The sequence below is a fragment of the Anomaloglossus baeobatrachus genome, chromosome 12 (assembly GCF_048569485.1).
Source record: "Anomaloglossus baeobatrachus isolate aAnoBae1 chromosome 12, aAnoBae1.hap1, whole genome shotgun sequence".
Taxonomy (NCBI): Eukaryota; Metazoa; Chordata; class Amphibia; order Anura; family Aromobatidae; genus Anomaloglossus; species Anomaloglossus baeobatrachus.
In genome coordinates, this window is record NC_134364.1 from 15,481,247 (window position 1) to 15,501,496 (window position 20,250).

General features: G+C 55.3%; 1 protein-coding gene and 1 long non-coding RNA gene across 2 annotated transcripts in view; one reads left to right on the forward strand and one right to left on the reverse strand.

Annotated features, from left to right (window-relative positions):
- Positions 1-828: 828 nt before the first annotated feature.
- FBXO33 (F-box protein 33) lies at positions 829-10,308 on the reverse strand. Its single transcript, XM_075329538.1, has 4 exons — positions 9,795-10,308; positions 5,613-5,723; positions 4,768-5,453; positions 829-3,763 (listed from the first exon to the last, which is right to left on the reverse strand). Exons 1-4 carry the CDS (start codon positions 10,217-10,219, stop codon positions 3,492-3,494), a joined length of 1,494 nt encoding a protein of 497 aa, XP_075185653.1. The 5' UTR covers positions 10,220-10,308; the 3' UTR covers positions 829-3,491.
- Positions 10,309-11,228: 920 nt separating this feature from the next.
- The window catches only part of LOC142257976 (uncharacterized), a 73,526-nt gene continuing 64,504 nt past the window's right edge, over positions 11,229-20,250 (forward strand). Inside the window, exon 1 of the long non-coding RNA XR_012727687.1 lies at positions 11,229-11,296. This is a non-coding gene — a long non-coding RNA (uncharacterized LOC142257976). The remainder of the gene's footprint in view (positions 11,297-20,250) is intronic.

Genomic DNA, 20,250 nt, shown 5'->3' on the forward strand with positions numbered 1-20,250 from the left:
GCACAGGAAAAAGTGTGTTCAGGTCAGAGTTCCGGACACCCGATGTTCAGTATGAAGCTCAAACTTTAATATTGAGGTTCGCTCATCCCTTATATAGAGCCCCCCCATGTCACCTCTCGTCCCAACTTGAGGACTTTCTGACCCTGGACGGCCATCAAGAGGGGGTTGTGGCCTTGGACGGCCATCACCAGGGGGTTGTGACCCTATACGGCCATCACCAGGGGGTTCCAACATGATGACGTTGCGACCCTAAACGCCATAATCAGGGGGTTGTGACCCTAGACACCATCACCATTTGGTTCAAACATGACGTTGCGGCCCTGGACACAATCACCAGGCGGTTGTGACCCTGGACACCATCACCAGGGGGTTTCGACATGATGACGTTGCGACCCCAGACACCATCACCAGGGGGTTCCGACACGATGACGTTGCGACCCTAGATGCCATCACCAGGGATTTGTGACCCTGGACGCCATCACCAGGGGGTTCCGACATGATGACGTTGCGACCCTAGATGCCATCACCAGGGATTTGTGACCCTGGACGCCATCACCAGGGGGTTCCGACATGATGACGTTGCAACCCTAGACGCCATAATCAGGGGGTTGTGACCCTAGACACCATCACCAGTTGGTTCAGACATGACGACGTTGCGACCCTAGATGCCATCACCAGACAGTTGTGACCCTGGATGCCATCACCAGGGGGGTTCCGACATGACAACGTTGCGATCCTAGACATCATCACCAGTTGGTTCAGACATGATGACGTTGCGACCCTGGACTCCATCACCAGGGGATTGTCAATGACCAGAGGAGGCGGCTGCAGTATTTTAATGCTTTATTCATTGATTAAAAGAATATACATTGAACATAAACCAAACATCAGTCGTCGCTAACATTCGGCTGTTTCCTCATTTGCATTATTCCCCTGTCAGGAGTTTTCCGAATTCGCCTCCCACGTTTGATTCTGACCCGGTTGATAAGACGTCCTAGTTGCCGCCATCGTTGGTTCCCACCACCACATCTGGCATGTCTGTTGTTTCCCGCCCTCCCCTCCCCCCCGCACAGCGCGCCAGTGGCTCCTCTACACTGATGTACATCGTATAAAATAATCCGCACGGCGTGTGCTGGAAAAAACGCAGCGCACACCTGTCCAAGAGCAGCGTCTTTAAATATAAGATGGTAAAACCATTTTTTTTTTGTAAAACACATAGAAACTTTTTTTTTCTTTTTTCTGTAATATATCTCCATAAATAGAATTTTGCATCCGGACACATCTTGTCGGGATTTTTCGAAGTCGCGGCCCGGGTGCGGTCAAGCTCTGCTGGACACCCCCCATAACGCGCACACACTTCGTCGGCTATTGGTTCATTATTGCAGACCGTCCATATATATAGAATAATATTATCGTTAAATGCACAACATTCGTACCACTTAAAACTGGGGTCAGATGGAAGTCTCACAGAGACCACGTCCGTACCGCGGTTGCCCTGAAACGAGATAATAAAGGCGGCTTTTCCCAAGCCTCTCGGATAGAACGAGATATTAAAACAAACGTTATGGAATGTTTTTTTTTTCTCTTGGTAGTAACGCGTGATAGCAGCTCACACCAGCGATATCTCTTCTCGTTTTTTTTTGTTTTATACATTCGCTAGTCACAGTGAAAACAGGTGTGTGTTTCTTTAAGAATTCTTAGGCGTTGTTCACACTGAACCACAGCACAGCTGCGTACCGCAGGTCGAAACCCGACCTTTGTTTTTTATATTACAATCTAGCAGTGTCCACGTGAAGGTGGCACAGCCCTCCTCCTCCCTTTCCTGCCAGCATGTGGGCACCTCTTAAAAGTGTATTTATTTATTTATGTTTTAAATCTATTCTTTGGCAGCTAAAACAGGCGCTGACAGAGAAAAATCCGGTGACCTTTGTCGGGTATCTCACGACTAAAAGCTTGCGAGCGTCTAACTGTGGACATAAAAAGACGATTAGATATAAGGGGAAGAAGAAAAAACAAAAATACAATGACTGACAGTGATCGCCCCCGGCTCCTTTCAGGTTTTGGGAGCATGACTGCACCCAGAGCCCACCCCCCCCTCCCAAAAAAAAAAAGAAAAAAAAAAAAAGATAGGATCACGTGACCCATCAGCGCACAAATTAACCACCGACCCTCTCGGCACGTTGGGATCCCCCTTTACATAGCTTGATGTTCTAAGTCAGTTACAGAACGATTAGCGCACATTATATACAGAATCGCTGGCACAGGAATATATAGAAGATACAGAAAACGAAAAACAAATAAAACATTGTACAGAAACAAAAAAAAAAGACCAAACCCATAAGGCCATATTCACATGATGCTGTTTTTTGCTGCGTTTTCCAAGACCACTTAAAATCAAAGACAAAAAAAAAACAACCAACAGCCGAAACCCAACCAAAAAGCCAACAGCCTACAAACTAACCAACCAACCAACAAACAGCCTACAACCCAACAACCCAACCAACAAACAGCCAACAACCCAACAACCCAACCAACAAACAGCCAACAACCCAACCAACAAACAGCCAACAACCCAACCAACAAACAGCCAACAACCCAACCAACAAACAGCCAACAACCCAACCAACAAACAGCCAACAACCCAACCAACAACCCAACCAACAAACAGCCAACAACCCAACCAACAACCCAACCAACAAACAGCCAACAAACAGCCAACAACCCAACCAACAAACAGCCAGCAACCCAACCAACAACCCAACCAACAAACAGCCAACAACCCAACCAACAACCCAACCAACAAACAGCCAACAACCCAACCAACAACCCAACCAACAAACAGCCAACAACCCAACCAACAAACAGCCAACAACCCATCAAAACAAACTAAGAAAAAAAATAAAAACATAAAAACAGATTGGGAACGCATCATGTGAACACGGCCTGAAAGAGCATTTACCCCAAAATCAGATGAGTCCCCGATACTTTCTGCTATAATTGATCAGGACTTCATGATCTCTGTGGGGTAAACACCCTTTTGGTTGGTCACCAAATCCCAGGATTTAACAGTGAAAGTAATCTACATGGAAAAAAAAGCAAAAAACAAAAAAAGACCCAAAAAGTTCATTTCTGCATGAAGTTCCTGCTGTTAAGTGCTCCTTAGTTTCTGACGCGGGGAATTCTCTACTGTCCGCCCATGACCTGCCGAGCTCCAGAGTCCTAGAGAATCGCTTTTAACCGTGAAAAAGACCCGAAAAACGGCGTCACTCTCAGCTCCTGAACCAAGACCTGACGTTCCTTAGTCTGATAAGTCGATACACACGTACAGATTGTTTTTTACTTTATATAGCGCTAATACTGATTAAACACAGCACAAAGAGTTAACTCACTATTGAGGAAACATGATAAGACCCTAATTGCATATTGTAACCACGAGGAGGGGGAGCAAAAAAAATAAATTGAATTTAAATAAAAAGAAAAAAAAAAAAAAATTAAATGCCTTCGCTGAAGTTTTGCATCTCTCGGTAAAAGTGCCGCGCCGGCTCGGTGAAGACGCTGAGCAGCTCGATGTCCATGACGGCGCGCCAGGGCCGGGCCAGGCCGATGGACACCTGCTCTATCAGGTTGTGCACCGGGTCCACGTCCTGGTCGGCCAGCTCACTTTGGTCAAAGTCTATGCTTTCCTCCGTCACTTCCAGGACTTTCAGGTCCGGTCCTCGGAGACGGGCGATGGCGATCAGATTGTGGGCCCAGACGGTGTAACCTGAGGGAAGAGGAGGAGGAGGGTTACAAAAATAATCCGGCAACTGATAGGGAATGACCCGCACTTGGCACAGGGTCTCACGTAATGAAGTGCTCAACTGTCTCCTCCCCAAAAAAATGTTTCCATTCACCGACAGTAACCGCATCATGATATGGAAGGAATTTTATTTTCAGGCTTAGTTGTTGCTTAACTTTCTACAGCGACTACCCAGAGCCCCCTCCACTCATGCACGAGAGTGGGGTCAGCCTCAGCCAGACGCACTCTAAACTCTCCCACAGCCTGCTCCCTCCAAACTCCACAGACCCCGGACTCCCCTCGGTCGAGCTCCAACCACCGGCCCCTCCCCTCGGTCGAGCTCCAACCACCGGCCCCTCCCCTCGGTCGAGCTCCAACCACCGGCCCCTCCCCTCGGTCGAGCTCCAACCACCGGCCCCTCCCCTCGGTCGAGCTCCAACCACCGGCCCCTCCCCTCGGTCGAGCTCCAACCACCGGCCCCTCCCCTCGGTCGAGCTCCAACCACCGGCCCCTCCCCTCGGTCGAGCTCCAACCACCGGCCCCTCCCCTCGGTCGAGCTCCAACCACCGGCCCCTCCCCTCGGTCGAGCTCCAACCACCGGCCCCTCCCCTCGGTCGAGCTCCAACCACAGCTCCTTCCCCGGACTCCTCTCGTTCGAGCTCCACCCACAGCTCCTTCCCCAGACTCCCCTCATTTGAGCTCCACCCACCGCCCCTTCCCCTCATTTGAGCTCCACCCACCGCCATCTCCCCTCGGTTGAGCTCCAACCACCACTCCCTCCCCGCACTCCCCTCGGTTGAGCTCCACCCACAGCTCCTTCCCCGGACTGCCCCTCGGCCCCTCAATGGACTCCTCCTGGTCAAATTTCTCTGCAATGCCACCTATGAGGAGATGGAGAATTACAACCTGTCCACAGCAATGGGCTGTTTGTGTAATTCTGGACAGGATGGGTCCTCCAGGGTTCCACTTCACCCCCCCCTCCCTCTTACCATGGATCGCCAGCAGGGACAGCCTCATGCACCTCCAAGCCAAGAGAACCAGCGGGTCTTCGTTCCGGTTGTCGCTGAGATCCGGGAAGCCAGACATGTCGTTGACGTCGTTCATGAGGATGAAGTGGGTGAGGAATGTGTCGTACTGCCGGGAGATTAGGTCCACCACCGCCCCGGACACGCACGTGATGTAGCTGTCAAAGTGAATCCTCTCTAGCGGAATGCCGGGCTTGAGTATTCGTAACATGTCGTCACTCTTCACGTCAAACGCCATCATGTACACCCGTAGGTTTGCGCTGTTCCGCGTCAGTGCCCTCCAGTCCTCGTCCTCCGGCATCTTGTCCAGGGTTTTGCTCTTGAGCGAGGTGCTATGGACCAGTAGGGAGAGGCGATGCAAAGGCACGTGGTTATTATTCGCCAACACCCGCGTCATTTCTGCCGTGAAGTCGCAGAAGTCCAGAGCCAGTGAGCGCAGGTTGACGAAGCGCTCCAACTCGATGGTGGTCACCATGGTGGTGTCGGCGGACGTGTGGTTGTCCAATAGGCTCAAGTGCTCAATGGTGTTGGCCACTGGATTTGATAAGGACGCTAGAGAGGTCGGAGTCACGATCTCAAGCATGAAACCGCAGGAGAGCCACTTCAGATGCCGGCTGTTCGCCAGGATCTCCTCGAAGAGTTGCTGGATCCTGTGGGTAGAAACGTACGTCAGCGCACAGGGTGTGCAAAATCTGAACACCCACCATACCAAGAAATAAAGACCCCTGCAATAAGGAATAAAGACCCCATAGCTGACCCAGTGCAGGAAGCAGAGATGGATGGTGGGTCTTGGTTGCCCCCCCACTTACTGTTGCATCTTTTTGCCGCCCGGATCCACTTTATTTAGGTAAGTGCTCGTTATGGTGCCGTTCTGCTGCAAAATACTGATGTCACCAAAAAGGCTCAACTTCTGGAGATTCCTGCAAAGAGGGAAAACAATAAGAAAAGGAATTAGGCAGAGTATAAGGGGCAGAGTCTCTTCAAGGGGTATTCCAGTCTACAAAAATGATAACAATCCACTGAATAGCTGTGCAGGTGCGCACCCCCCGTGGATCAACAGAGGGGATGAGGGCCTGCAAGATTGTCCTCATAGGCCAATACTGAATGGAGCGAGCGGTGGAGCATGCGCACAGCACTACATACACAAAGAGTGCGCTCGTAAATCAAATGTCACTCCCATGGATTAAGCGGAGACCGACCGTTCCCCTGGATGTCTCCTGGCGAAGGAACTCAAATTCCTTAATTATTGGGGGTCCCAGGAACCAAGAAAAGTTGAATGCATTGTCAGTTCCAAAACAGATCTACCAAAAGTCATCTTGGTAGGTGCCACATACCCTGAATGGAGCGCAGAGCGCAGGCACAACGAGCCGCTGCCTTCACCTAACCCTCGATGCAAAATTACAACAGGGAATTGAAGAAGAAGGTAGCGCATGTTGTGTCTCCAAATCTGCCGCTATTGTGAGTCCCTGACTATTCTGCTAAGTATGCTAAATATGTGACTCTTCAGATTTTGTGTTATACTGAGCCTGATGAAGAGACCTGCGTAGTCTCGAAAGCTGCTATTATTACCATCTTTTGAGTTAGCCATTAAAAGGTTTCAACCACTGAGGACTTTGTTCTTTTAAACAATTTTTTTTTTATCTCTACTGGCTAACACGGTACAAAGATATATTTTACTTGTATTCTGCTAAGTGCATTATACTCGCAGTCTCCCCTGCCCCCCCTCTGTCCCCCCGCCAGCCTGACCTGCGCCCCTCGGTGTCCCCTGTGCCAGCCTCACCTGCGCCCCTCGGTGTCCCCTGTGCCAGCCTGACCTGCGCCCCTCGGTGTCCCCTGTGCCAGCCTCACCTGCGCCCCTCGGTGTCCCCTGTGCCAGCCTCACCTGCGCCCCTCGGTGTCCCCTGTGCCAGCCTCACCTGCGCCCCTCGGTGTCCCCTGTGCCAACATCACCTGCTCCTCCACACGCAGCCCAGCTACAGGTACGTCCTCAGCATCTCCATCCACCTCCCCGAGGGCTGCGCCTCCCCGTCTCCTCTGTTCCCCCCATTACCCCGGCTGCCCCCTGTTCCCCCCAGTCTCCCCTGTTCCCCCCGTTACCCCGGCTCCGCCCGGTCTCACCTGTTCCCTCGCACGCAGCCCAGCACACACAGCACCAGCTCCAAGTACGTCCTCAGCACCTCCATCCACCTCCCCGAGGGCAGCGCCTCCCCGTCTCCTCTGTTCCCCCCATTACCCCGGCTGCCCCCTGTTCCCCCCAGTCTCCCCTGTTCCCCCCATTACCCCGGCTCTCCCCGGTCTCACCTGTTCCCTCGCACGCAGCCCAGCACACACAGCACCAGGTACGTCCTCAGTACCTCCATCCACCTCCCCGAGGGCTGCGCCTTCCTGTCTCCTCTGTTCCCCCCCCATTACCACGGCTGCCCCCTGTTCCCCCCAGTCTCCCCTGTTCCCCCCCATTACCCCGGCTCTCCCCGGTCTCACCTGTTCCCTCGCACGCAGCCCAGCACACACAGCACCAGCTCCAGGTACGTCCTCAACACCTCCATCCACCTCCCCGAGGGCTGCGCCTCCCCGTCTCCTCTGTTCCCCCCATTACCTGGGCTGCCTCCGGTCTCACCTGTTCCCCCGCACGCAGCCCAACACACACAGCACCAGCTCCAGGTACGTCCTCAGCACCTCCATCCACCTCCCCGAGGGCTGCGCCTCCCCGTCTCCTCTGTTCCCCGGTTGCCCCCCAGTCTCCCCTGTTATCCCCCAGTCTCCCCCCGTTACCCCGGCTCCCCCCGGTCTCACCTGTTCCCTCGCACGCAGCCCAGCACACACAGCACCAGCTCCAGGTACGTCCTCAGCACCTCCATCCACGTCCCCGAGGGCTGCGCCTCCCCGTCTCCTCTGTTCCCCCCCCATTACCCCGGCTGCCCCCTGTTCCCCCCGTTACCCCGGCTCCCCTCGGTCTCACCTGTTCCCTCGCACGCGGCCCAGCACACACAGCACCAGCTCCAGGTACGTCCTCAGCACCTCCATCCACCTCCCCGAGGGCTGCGCCTTCCTGTCTCCTCTGTTCCCCCCCCCATTACCACGGCTGCCCCCTGTTCCCCCCCATTACCCCGGCTCTCCCCGGTCTCACCTGTTCCCTCGCACGCAGCCCAGCACACACAGCACCAGCTCCAGGTACGTCCTCAACACCTCCATCCACCTCCCCGAGGGCTGCGCCTCCCCGTCTCCTCTGTTCCCCCCATTACCTGGGCTGCCTCCGGTCTCACCTGTTCCCCCGCACGCAGCCCAACACACACAGCACCAGCTCCAGGTACGTCCTCAGCACCTCCATCCACCTCCCCGAGGGCTGCGCCTCCCCGTCTCCTCTGTTCCCCGGTTGCCCCCCAGTCTCCCCTGTTATCCCCCAGTCTCCCCCCGTTACCCCGGCTCCCCCCGGTCTCACCTGTTCCCTCGCACGCAGCCCAGCACACACAGCACCAGCTCCAGGTACGTCCTCAGCACCTCCATCCACGTCCCCGAGGGCTGCGCCTCCCCGTCTCCTCTGTTCCCCCCCCATTACCCCGGCTGCCCCCTGTTCCCCCCGTTACCCCGGCTCCCCTCGGTCTCACCTGTTCCCTCGCACGCGGCCCAGCACACACAGCACCAGCTCCAGGTACGTCCTCAGCACCTCCATCCACCTCCCCGAGGGCTGCGCCTTCCTGTCTCCTCTGTTCCCCCCCCATTACCACGGCTGCCCCCTGTTCCCCCCAGTCTCCCCTGTTCCCCCCCATTACCCCGGCTCTCCCCGGTCTCACCTGTTCCCTCGCACGCAGCCCAACACACACAGCACCAGCTCCAGGTACGTCCTCAGCACCTCCATCCACCTCCCCGAGGGCTGCGCCTCCCCGTCTCCTCTGTTCCCCGGTTGCCCCCCAGTCTCCCCCCGTTACCCCGGCTCCCCTCGGTCTCACCTGTTCCCTCGCACGCGGCCCAGCACACACAGCACCAGCTCCAGGTACGTCCTCAGCACCTCCATCCACCTCCCCGAGGGCTGCGCCTTCCTGTCTCCTCTGTTCCCCCCCCCATTACCACGGCTGCCCCCTGTTCCCCCCAGTCTCCCCTGTTCCCCCCCATTACCCCGGCTCTCCCCGGTCTCACCTGTTCCCTCGCACGCAGCCCAACACACACAGCACCAGCTCCAGGTACGTCCTCAGCACCTCCATCCACCTCCCCGAGGGCTGCGCCTCCCCGTCTCCTCTGTTCCCCGGTTGCCCCCCAGTCTCCCCCCGTTACCCCGGCTCCCCCCGGTCTCACCTGTTCCCTCGCACGCAGCCCAGCACACACAGCACCAGCTCCAGGTACGTCCTCAGCACCTCCATCCACGTCCCCGAGGGCTGCGCCTCCCCGTCTCCTCTGTCCCCCCCCCCATTACCCCGGCTGCCCCCTGTTCCCCCCGTTACCCCGGCTCCCCTCGGTCTCACCTGTTCCCTCGCACGCGGCCCAGCACACACAGCACCAGCTCCAGGTACGTCCTCAGCACCTCCATCCACCTCCCCGAGGGCTGCGCCTTCCTGTCTCCTCTGTTCCCCCCCATTACCACGGCTGCCCCCTGTTACCCCCCAGTCTCCCCTGTTCCCCCCATTACCCCGGCTCCCCTCGGTCTCACCTGTTCCCTCGCACGCAGCCCAGCACACACAGCACCAGCTCCAGGTACGTCCTCAGCACCTCCATCCACCTCCCCGAGGGCTGCGCCTTCCTGTCTCCTCTGTTCCCCCCCATTACCACGGCTGCCCCCTGTTACCCCCCAGTCTCCCCTGTTCCCCCCATTACCCCGGCTCCCCCCGGTCTCACCTGTTCCCTCGCACGCAGCCCAGCACACACAGCACCAGCTCCAGGTACGTCCTCAGCACCTCCATCCACCTCCCCGAGGGCTGCGCCTCCCCGTCTCCCCTGTTCCCCCCATTACCCCGGCTGCCCCCTGTTCCCCCCGTTACCCCGGCTCCCCCCGGTCTCACCTGTTCCCCCGCACGCAGCCCAGCACACACAGCACCAGCTCCAGGTACGTCCTCAGCACCTCCATCCACCTCCCCGAGGGCTGCGCCTCCCCGTCCGCGGCGTCCTGAGTGGAGCAGGAGGGGGGAGAGGCGCCGCCGGCCTCGGCCGATCCGGACAGATAATTCTCGGCCGCGAACTCCACCCGCAGCTCCCGCACGAAGCAGCCGCACTTGCGCATGAGGAACTCGAGCCGCGGCCGCTCGGCCAGGGAAGCCTGCAGGCTCAGGCGCAGCTCCGGCCACAGCGCCGGGTAGAACAGGCAGTCCCGCCAGTGCGAGCAGGCGGAAGAGGCCCGCAGCCGGTCCGGCGCCGGCAGGAACGAGAAGATGTGCACGACCAGCTCGCTGGGGAGGGACGAGGCTCCCGCATCCCCGCACAGAGCCATGGAGAGGCCGGGACACGAGCGCCGCCTGTGGCCGAGTGTCCGCCGGACCCCGGGGAACAACAAGCGGAGGTGAAAGAGAGGGCGGGGCCAGCTGACACTGCGCTGCGGAACGTACCACCGCCAGCCATGGGGGGAGGGGGGGCACAGGACGAGGCCTCTGTACTGACGGCGGACAAGGGGCGGAGTCTGCGATATCCGCCAGAGAAAGGGCAATCCCTGCATGACCTAACCCGCTCATCTATGGTTACCGACTGACCATATTCCCCTCCCCAACAACATGGTATATTCCACTGCAAGCAACTGTACCATAGGGTCGTACCACTCTTCACAGATTATAGGGGTTCAAATAGATCTACTCCATAACTTTATACTTCTGTTACATAAAAAAGACAGAACATCTCGACACTTGCATTTATTATTGCACCAAATACTGAAAAACAAACCATCACGGCCTTGTTGATTACTTTCTAGGGTAAGTACCTCCCCCTACACATGAATGGTAGCTTCTAGATAAAGCCATGGGACTGCGTTTCTAGACTGTACCACTCTACGAGGCTTAGAGGGGTGACCGCTTGGTGTTTACAGTTAACGGAAAGCAGCTGACAGGAGATTCTCATTGTAAATGATGAAGGCAGAAGGGGGCGTGACGGCGGCGGCCCCCGCGGTCACATGGTGCGGTCCGGGAGACGCTGCGGCTGTTTTGCTGCGTGCGGCTTCTGTGATGTCATCGGCGGAGATGTGCGACATCTGGAACCGGAGCACAGGGGGTTAATGGTGGAAAGAAAAGGGTTAATTCACGTGTAATAAAACTCCCTGATAATAGTGTGTGTGTGTGTATGTGTGTGTATATATATATATCTATATATATAATTGCCTTATTCTGTCTGTCTGTCTGTCTGTCTGTCATGCTCCGAAATTGTGTCCTTACGGTGACACAAAGCTGATTGGCCGCTGGGCTCGCCATGGCCCCGCCCCCCCACACGGATTGGCCTCTCGCCCCGGCTCTCTGCAGGCCCCGCTCCCCTCACGCAATCCACGCTCGCTCTTGCCCAACTGACACGGAGCCCCGATTCCCAGGTGAGTACACACACACACATCAGATCACACTCACTCTCACACACACCTCACACATCACAACATCCTGGGATATCGCTTGCTTCTACACCGGCTCCGTCACAATCCCAGCAGCGCCAGACATAACCTTGCGATGCTGGGATCTTGACGGAGGCCGTGAAAGCTGGTAACCATTATACACATCGGGTAACTAAGGTCCCTTAGTTACCCGATGTGTATCATAGTTACCAGCGTACACCGGCTCACACTCACTCTCACACACACCTCACACACACATCACATCGCATCCACACATCAAGGTCCTGCAGCTGCGGAACATACAGACACATAACAGCACACACACACACACACACATAACAGCACACACACACACACAAATCAGATCACACTCACACACACACATCACATCACATCGCATCCACATACTCACAACATCCTGGGATATCGCTTGCTTCTCGGCGGCGATATTGTGTTGTGATCTTCCAGGACCTGCGGGAGGATCACATGGCCAGAAGCATGTGATATCCCCGGATGTTGTGAGTATAAGCGCGTATGTGCGATATCGTCAGTGTCTGTGTGTGTGAGTGTATGCGATCGGGTGTGTGTGAGTGGATGCGATCGGGTGTGTGTGTGAGTGTATGCGATCGGGTGTGTGTGAGTGGATGCGATCGGGTGTGTGTGAGTGGATGCGATCGGGTGTGTGTGAGTGGATGCGATCGGGTGTGTGTGAGTGGATGCGATCGGGTGTGTGTGAGTGGATGCGATCGGGTGTGTGTGAGTGGATGCGATCGGGTGTGTGTGAGTGGATGCGATCGGGTGTGTGAATGTCGGCAGAGGAGCACGGCGTGCTGGAGGAGGCTGGGAGCAGAGAGGCTGATCATGGGGAAGGCTGGGAGGAGAGAGGCTGATGGTGGGGGAGGCTGGGAGGGGGAGGCTGGGACGAGGGAGGCTGATGCTGGTGGAGGCTGATGCTTGGGGAGGCTGGGAGCGGAAGGCTGATGCTGAGGGAGGCTGGGAGAGGGAGGCTGGGAGAAAGGAGGCTGGGAGGAGAGAGGCTGATCCTGGGGAAGGCTGGGAAGGGGAGGCTGATGCTGGGGGAGGCTGGAAGGAGAGAGGCTGGAAGGAGAGAGGCTGATGCATGGGGAGGCTGATGCTGGGGGAGGCTGGAAGGAGAGAGGCTAATGCTGGTGGAGGCTGATGCTTGGGGAGGCTGATGCTGGGGGAGACTGGGAGGGGAAGGCTGATGCTGAGGGAGGCTGGGAGGAAGGAGGCTGGGAGGAGAGAGGCTGATCCTGGGGAAGACTGGGAACGGGAGGCTGATGCTGAGGGAGGCTGGAAGGAGAGAGGCTGATGCTGGGGGAGGCTGGAAGGAGAGAGGCTGATGCTGGTGGAGGCTGATGCTTGGGGAGGCTGATGCTGGGGGAGACTGGGAGCGGAAGGCTGATGCTGAGGGAGGCTGGGAGAGGGAGGCTGGGAGGAAGGAGGCTGGGAGGAGAGAGGCTGATCCTGGGGAAGGCTGGGAAGGGGAGGCTGATGCTGGGGGAGGCTGGAAGGAGAGAGGCTGATGCTGGTGGAGGCTGATGCATGGGGAGGCTGATGCTGGGGGAGACTGGGAGCAGAAGGCTGATGCTGAGGGAGGCTGGGAGGAAGGAGGCTGGGAGGAGAGAGGCTGATCCTGGGGAAGGCTGGGAAGGGGAGGCTGATGCTGAGGGAAGCTGGAAGGAGAGAGGCTGATGCTGGGGGAGGCTGGAAGGATAGAGGCTGAGGCTGGGAGGAGAGAAGCTGATGCTGGGGAAGGCTGATGCTGAGGGAGGCTGGGAGGGGAAAGCTGATGCTGGGGAAGGCTGGGAGGACGGAGGCTGGGAGGAGAGAGGCTGATCCTGGGGAAGGCTGGGAGAGGGAGGCTGATGCTGGAGGAGGCTGGAAGGAGAGAGGCTGATGCTGGCGGAGGCTGATGCTGGGGAGGCTGGGAGAGGGAGGCTGATGCTGAGGGAGGCTGGGAGGAGGGAGGCTGGGAGAGGTAGGCTGAGAGAAGAGAGGCTGATGCACACACACACACACACACACACACACACACACACACACACACACACACACACACACGCGCGCGCACTGCACAACACACCACACACACACACACACACTGGGAACCACAAACAACTGCCCTACACAGACACCCACACACACAGACAACGCTGCACACACACAACACCCAACACACAAACACCGCGGCACACACAAATATCCGCACATACCGCACAACACACACATTGCTCAAAACATACCTCCCCCCAAAACACACCACACACACACAAACCGCGCAACACACACACAACGCTACAGACACACAGCGCTCCACAAACAACGCAACACACGCAACACACATACAACACCGCTATCACCCCCCGTCACACCCAGACAACACCCAGAACATGTACAGCGCCTACACAAACACTTGGTAACGACAGACAACAACATCTATATATATATATATATATAACAAAAATCATACATGAACTACACAATACGTAAATTCTAGAATACCCGATGCGTAGAATCGGGCCACCTTCTAGTATATATATATATATGTTACCTCCTGACTGCATTGTGCTCGCTGTAGTTTGGTGATGGAGGACGTTACCTCCTGACTGCATTGTGCTCGCTGTAGTTTGGTGATGGAGGACGTTACCCCCTGACTGCATTGTGCTCGCTGTAGTTTGGTGATGGAGGACGTTACCCCCTGACTGCATTGTGCCTGCTGTAGTTTGGTGGAGGACGTTACCTCCTGACTGCATTGTGCCCGCTGTAGTTTGGTGATGGAGGACGTTACCTCCTGACTGCATTGTGCTCGCTGTAGTTTGGTGATGGAGGACGTTACCTCCTGACTGCATTGTGCCCGCTGTAGTTTGGTGATGGAGGACGTTACCTCCTGACTGCATTGTGCTCGCTGTAGTTTGGTGATGGAGGACGTTACCCCCTGACTGCATTGTGCCTGCTGTAGTTTGGTGGAGGACGTTACCTCCTGACTGCATTGTGCCCGCTGTAGTTTGGTGATGGAGGACGTTACCTCCTGACTGCATTGTGCTCGCTGTAGTTTGGTGATGGAGGACGTTACCTCCTGACTGCATTGTGCCCGCTGTAGTTTGGTGATGGAGGACATTACCTCCTGACTGCATTGTGCTCGCTGTAGTTTGGTGATGGAGGACGTTACCTCCTGACTGCATTGTGCCCGCTGTAGTTTGGTGATGGAGGACGTTACCCCCTGACTGCATTGTGCTCGCTGTAGTTTGGTGATGGAGGACGTTACCCCCTGACTGCATTGTGCCCCCTGTAGTTTGGTGATGGAGGACGTTACCTCCTGACTGCATTGTGCTCGCTGTAGTTTGGTGATGGAGGACGTCACCCCTGACTGCATTGTGCCCGCTGTAGTTTGGTGATGGAGGATGTTACCCCCTGACTGCATTGTGCTCGCTGTATTTGGTGATGGAGGACGTTACCTCCTGACTGCATTGTGCCCGCTGTAGTTTGGTGATGGAGGATGTTACCCCCTGACTGCATTGTGCTCGCTGTATTTGGTGATGGAGGACGTTACCTCCTGACTGCATTGTGCCCGCTGTAGTTTGGTGATGGAGGATGTTACCCCCTGACTGCATTGTGCTCGCTGTATTTGGTGATGGAGGACGTTACCCCCTGACTGCATTGTGCTCGCTGTAGTTTGGTGATGGAGGACATTACCCCCTGACTGCATTGTGCTCGCTGTAGTTTGGTGATGGAGGACGTTACCTCCTGACTGCATTGTGCTCTCTGTAGTTTGGTGATGGAGGATGTTACCCCCTGACTGCATTGTGCTCGCTGTAGTTTGGTGATGGAGGACGTTACCCCCTGACTGCATTGTGCTCGCTGTAGTTTGGTGATGGAGGACGTTACCCCCTGACTGCATTGTGCTCGCTGTAGTTTGGTGATGGAGGACGTTACCTCCTGACTGCATTGTGCTCGCTGTAGTTTGGTGATGGAGGACATTACCTCCTGACTGCATTGTGCCCCCTGTAGTTTGGTGATGGAGGACGTTACCTCCTGACTGCATTGTGCTCGCTGTAGTTTGGTGATGGAGGACGTCACCCCTGACTGCATTGTGCCCGCTGTAGTTTGGTGATGGAGGATGTTACCCCCTGACTGCATTGTGCTCGCTGTATTTGGTGATGGAGGACGTTACCTCCTGACTGCATTGTGCTCGCTGTAGTTTGGTGATGGAGGATGTTACCCCCTGACTGCATTGTGCTCGCTGTAGTTTGGTGATGGAGGACATTACCCCCTGACTGCATTGTGCTCGCTGTAGTTTGGTGATGGAGGACGTTACCCCCTGACTGCATTGTGCTCTCTGTAGTTTGGTGATGGAGGATGTTACCCCCTGACTGCATTGTGCTCGCTGTAGTTTGGTGATGGAGGACGTTACCCCCTGACTGCATTGTGCTCGCTGTAGTTTGGTGATGGAGGACGTTACCCCCTGACTGCATTGTGCTCGCTGTAGTTTGGTGATGGAGGACGTTACCCCCTGACTGCATTGTGCTCGCTGTAGTTTGGTGATGGAGGATGTTACCCCCTGACTGCATTGTGCCCCCTGTAGTTTGGTGATGGAGGACATTACCTCCTGACTGCATTGTGCCCCCTGTAGTTTGGTGATGGAGGACGTTACCTCCTGACTGCATTGTGCTCGCTGTAGTTTGGTGATGGAGGACGTCACCCCTGACTGCATTGTGCTCGCTGTAGTTTGGTGATGGAGGATGTTACCCCCTGACTGCATTGTGCTCGCTGTATTTGGTGATGGAGGACGTTACCTCCTGACTGCATTGTGCTCGCTGTAGTTTGGTGATGGAGGACATTACCCCCTGACTGCATTGTGCTCGCTGTAGTTTGGTGATGGAGGACATCACCCCCTGACTGCATTGTGCTCGCTGTAGTTTGGTGATGGAAGACGTTACCCCCTGACTGCATTGTGCTCGCTGTAGTTTGGTGATGGAGGACGTTACCCCCTGACTGCATTGTGCTCTCTGTAGTTTGGTGATGGAGGACATCACCCCCTGACTGCATTGTGCTCGCTGTAGTTTGGTGATGGAAGACGTTACCCCCTGACTGCATTGTGCTCGCTGTAGTTTGGTGATGGAAGACGTTACCCCCTGACTGCATTGTGCTCGCTGTAGTTTGGTGATGGAGGATGTTACCTCCTGACTGCATTGTGCTCGCTGTAGTTTGGTGATGGAGGACGTTACCCCCTGACTGCATTGTGCTCGCTGTAGTTTGGTGATGGAGGATGTTACCCCCTGACTGCATTGTGCTCGCTGTATTTGGTGATGGAGGACGTTACCTCCTGACTGCATTGTGCTCGCTGTAGTTTGGTGATGGAGGACATTACCCCCTGACTGCATTGTGCTCGCTGTAGTTTGGTGATGGAGGACATCACCCCCTGACTGCATTGTGCTCGCTGTAGTTTGGTGATGGAGGACGTTACCTCCTGACTGCATTGTGCTCGCTGTAGTTTGGTGATGGAGGACGTTACCTCCTGACTGCATTGTGCTCGCTGTAGTTTGGTGATGGAGGACATTACCTCCTGACTGCATTGTGCTCGCTGTAGTTTGGTGATGGAGGATGTTACCCCCTGACTGCATTGTGCTCGCTGTAGTTTGGTGATTGAGGACGTTACCCCCTGACTGCATTGTGCCCGCTGTAGTTTGGTGATGGAGGACGTTACCTCCTGACTGCATTGTGCTCGCTGTAGTTTGGTGATGGAGGATGTTACCCCCTGACTGCATTGTGCTCTCTGTAGTTTGGTGATGGAGGACGTTACCTCCTGACTGCATTGTGCTCGCTGTAGTTTGGTGATGGAGGACGTTACCTCCTGACTGCATTGTGCTCGCTGTAGTTTGGTGATGGAGGACGTTACCCCCTGACTGCATTGTGCTCTCTGTAGTTTGGTGATGGAGGACGTTACCCCCTGACTGCATTGTGCTCTCTGTAGTTTGGTGATGGAGGACGTTACCCCCTGACTGCATTGTGCTCGCTGTAGTTTGGTGATGGAGGACGTTACCCCCTGACTGCATTGTGCCCGCTGTAGTTTGGTGATGGAGGATGTTACCCCCTGACTGCATTGTGCTCTCTGTAGTTTGGTGATGGAGGACGTTACCCCCTGACTGCATTGTGCTCGCTGTAGTTTGGTGATGGAGGACGTTACCCCCTGACTGCATTGTGCTCTCTGTAGTTTGGTGATGGAGGACGTTACCTCCTGACTGCATTGTGCTCTCTGTAGTTTGGTGATGGAGGACGTTACCTCCTGACTGCATTGTGCTCGCTGTAGTTTGGTGATGGAGGACGTTACCCCCGGACTGCATTGTGCTCGCTGTAGTTTGGTGATGGAGGACATTACCCCCTGACTGCATTGTGCTCGCTGTAGTTTGGTGATGGAGGATGTTACCTCCTGACTGCATTGTGCCTGCTGTAGTTTGGTGATGGAGGACGTTACCTCCTGACTGCATTGTACTCGCTGTAGTTTGGTGATGGAGGACATTACCCCCTGACTGCATTGTGCTCGCTGTAGTTTGGTGATGGAGGACGTTACCCCCTGACTGCATTGTGCTCGCTGTAGTTTGGTGATGGAGGATGTTACCTCCTGACTGCATTGTGCCTGCTGTAGTTTGGTGATGGAGGACGTTACCTCCTGACTGCATTGTACTCGCTGTAGTTTGGTGATGGAGGACATTACCCCCTGACTGCATTGTGCTCGCTGTAGTTTGGTGATGGAGGACGTTACCCCCTGACTGCATTGTGCTCGCTGTAGTTTGGTGATGGAGGATGTTACCTCCTGACTGCATTGTGCCCGCTGTAGTTTGGTGATGGAGGATGTTACCTCCTGACTGCATTGTGCCTGCTGTAGTTTGGTGATGGAGGACATTACATCCTGACTGCATTGTGCCCATTGTAGTTTGGTGATGGAGGACGTTACCCCCTGACTGCATTGTGCTCGCTGTAGTTTGGTGATGGAGGACGCTACCTCCTGACTGCATTGTGCTCGCTGTAGTTTGGTGATGGAGGACGTCACTCCTGACTGCATTGTGCCTGCTGTAGTTTGGTGATGGAGGACATTACCTCCTGACTGCATTGTGCTCTCTGTAGTTTGGTGATGGAGGACGTTACCTCCTGACTGCATTGTGCTCGCTGTAGTTTGGTGATGGAGGACATTACCCCCTGACTGCATTGTGCTCGCTGTAGTTTGGTGATGGAGGACGTTACCCCCTGACTGCATTGTGCTCGCTGTAGTTTGGTGATGGAGGACGTTACCCCCTGACTGCATTGTGCTCTCTGTAGTTTGGTGATGGAGGACGTTACCTCCTGACTGCATTGTGCTCGCTGTAGTTTGGTGATGGAGGACATTACCCCCTGACTGCATTGTGCTCGCTGTAGTTTGGTGATGGAGGACGTTACCCCCTGACTGCATTGTGCTCGCTGTAGTTTGGTGATGGAGGACGTTACCCCCTGACTGCATTGTGCTCACTGTAGTTTGGTGATGGAGGACGTTACCCCCTGACTGCATTGTGCTCGCTGTAGTTTGGTGATGGAGGACGTTACCTCCTGACTGCATTGTGCTCGCTGTAGTTTGGTGATGGAGGACGTTACCTCCTGACTGCATTGTGCTCGCTGTAGTTTGGTGATGGAGGACATTACCCCCTGACTGCATTGTGCTCGCTGTAGTTTGGTGATGGAGGACGTTACCCCCTGACTGCATTGTACTCACTGTATAGTTTGGTGATGGAGGACGTTACCCCCTGACTGCATTGTGCTCACTGTAGTTTGGTGATGGAGGACGTTACCCCCTGACTGCATTGTGCTCGCTGTAGTTTGGTGATGGAGGACGTTACCCCCTGACTGCATTGTGCTCGCTGTAGTTTGGTGATGGAGGACGTTACCCCCTGACTGCATTGTACTCACTGTATAGTTTGGTGATGGAGGACGTTACCCCCTGACTGCATTGTGCTCGCTGTAGTTTGGTGATGGAGGACGTTACCCCCTGACTGCATTGTGCTCGCTGTAGTTTGGTGATGGAGGACGTTACCCCCTGACTGCATTGTGCTCTCTGTAGTTTGGTGATTGAGGACGTTACCCCCTGACTGCATTGTGCCCACTGTAGTTTGGTGATGGAGGACATTACCCCCTGACTGCATTGTGCTTGCTGTAGTTTGGTGATGGAGGACATTACCTCCTGACTGCATTGTGCCCGCTGTAGTTTGGTGATGGAGGACATTACTTCCTGACTGCATTGTGCCTGCTGTAGTTTGGTGATGGAGGACATTACTTCCTGACTGCATTGTACTCACTGTATAGTTTGGTGATGGAGGACGTTACCCCCTGACTGCATTGTGCTCGCTGTAGTTTGGTGATGGAGGACGTTACCTCCTGACTGCATTGTGCTCGCTGTAGTTTGGTGATGGAGGACGTTACCTCCTGACTGCATTGTGCTCGCTGTAGTTTGGTGATGGAGGACGTTACCCCCTGACTGCATTGTGCTCGCTGTAGTTTGGTGATGGAGGACGTTACCCCCTGACTGCATTGTGCTCGCTGTAGTTTGGTGATGGAGGACGTTACCCCCTGACTGCATTGTGCTCACTGTAGTTTGGTGATGGAGGACGTTACCCCCTGACTGCATTGTGCTCACTGTAGTTTGGTGATGGAGGACGTTACCCCCTGACTGCATTGTGCCCGCTGTAGTTTGGTGGAGGACGTTACCCCCTGACTGCATTGTGCCCGCTGTAGTTTGGTGGAGGACGTTACCCCCTGACTGCATTGTGCTCGCTGTAGTTTGGTGGAGGACGTTACCCCCTGACTGTATTGTGCTCGCTGTAGTTTGGTGATGGAGGACATTACCCCCTGACTGCATTGTGCTCGCTGTAGTTTGGTGATGGAGGACGTTA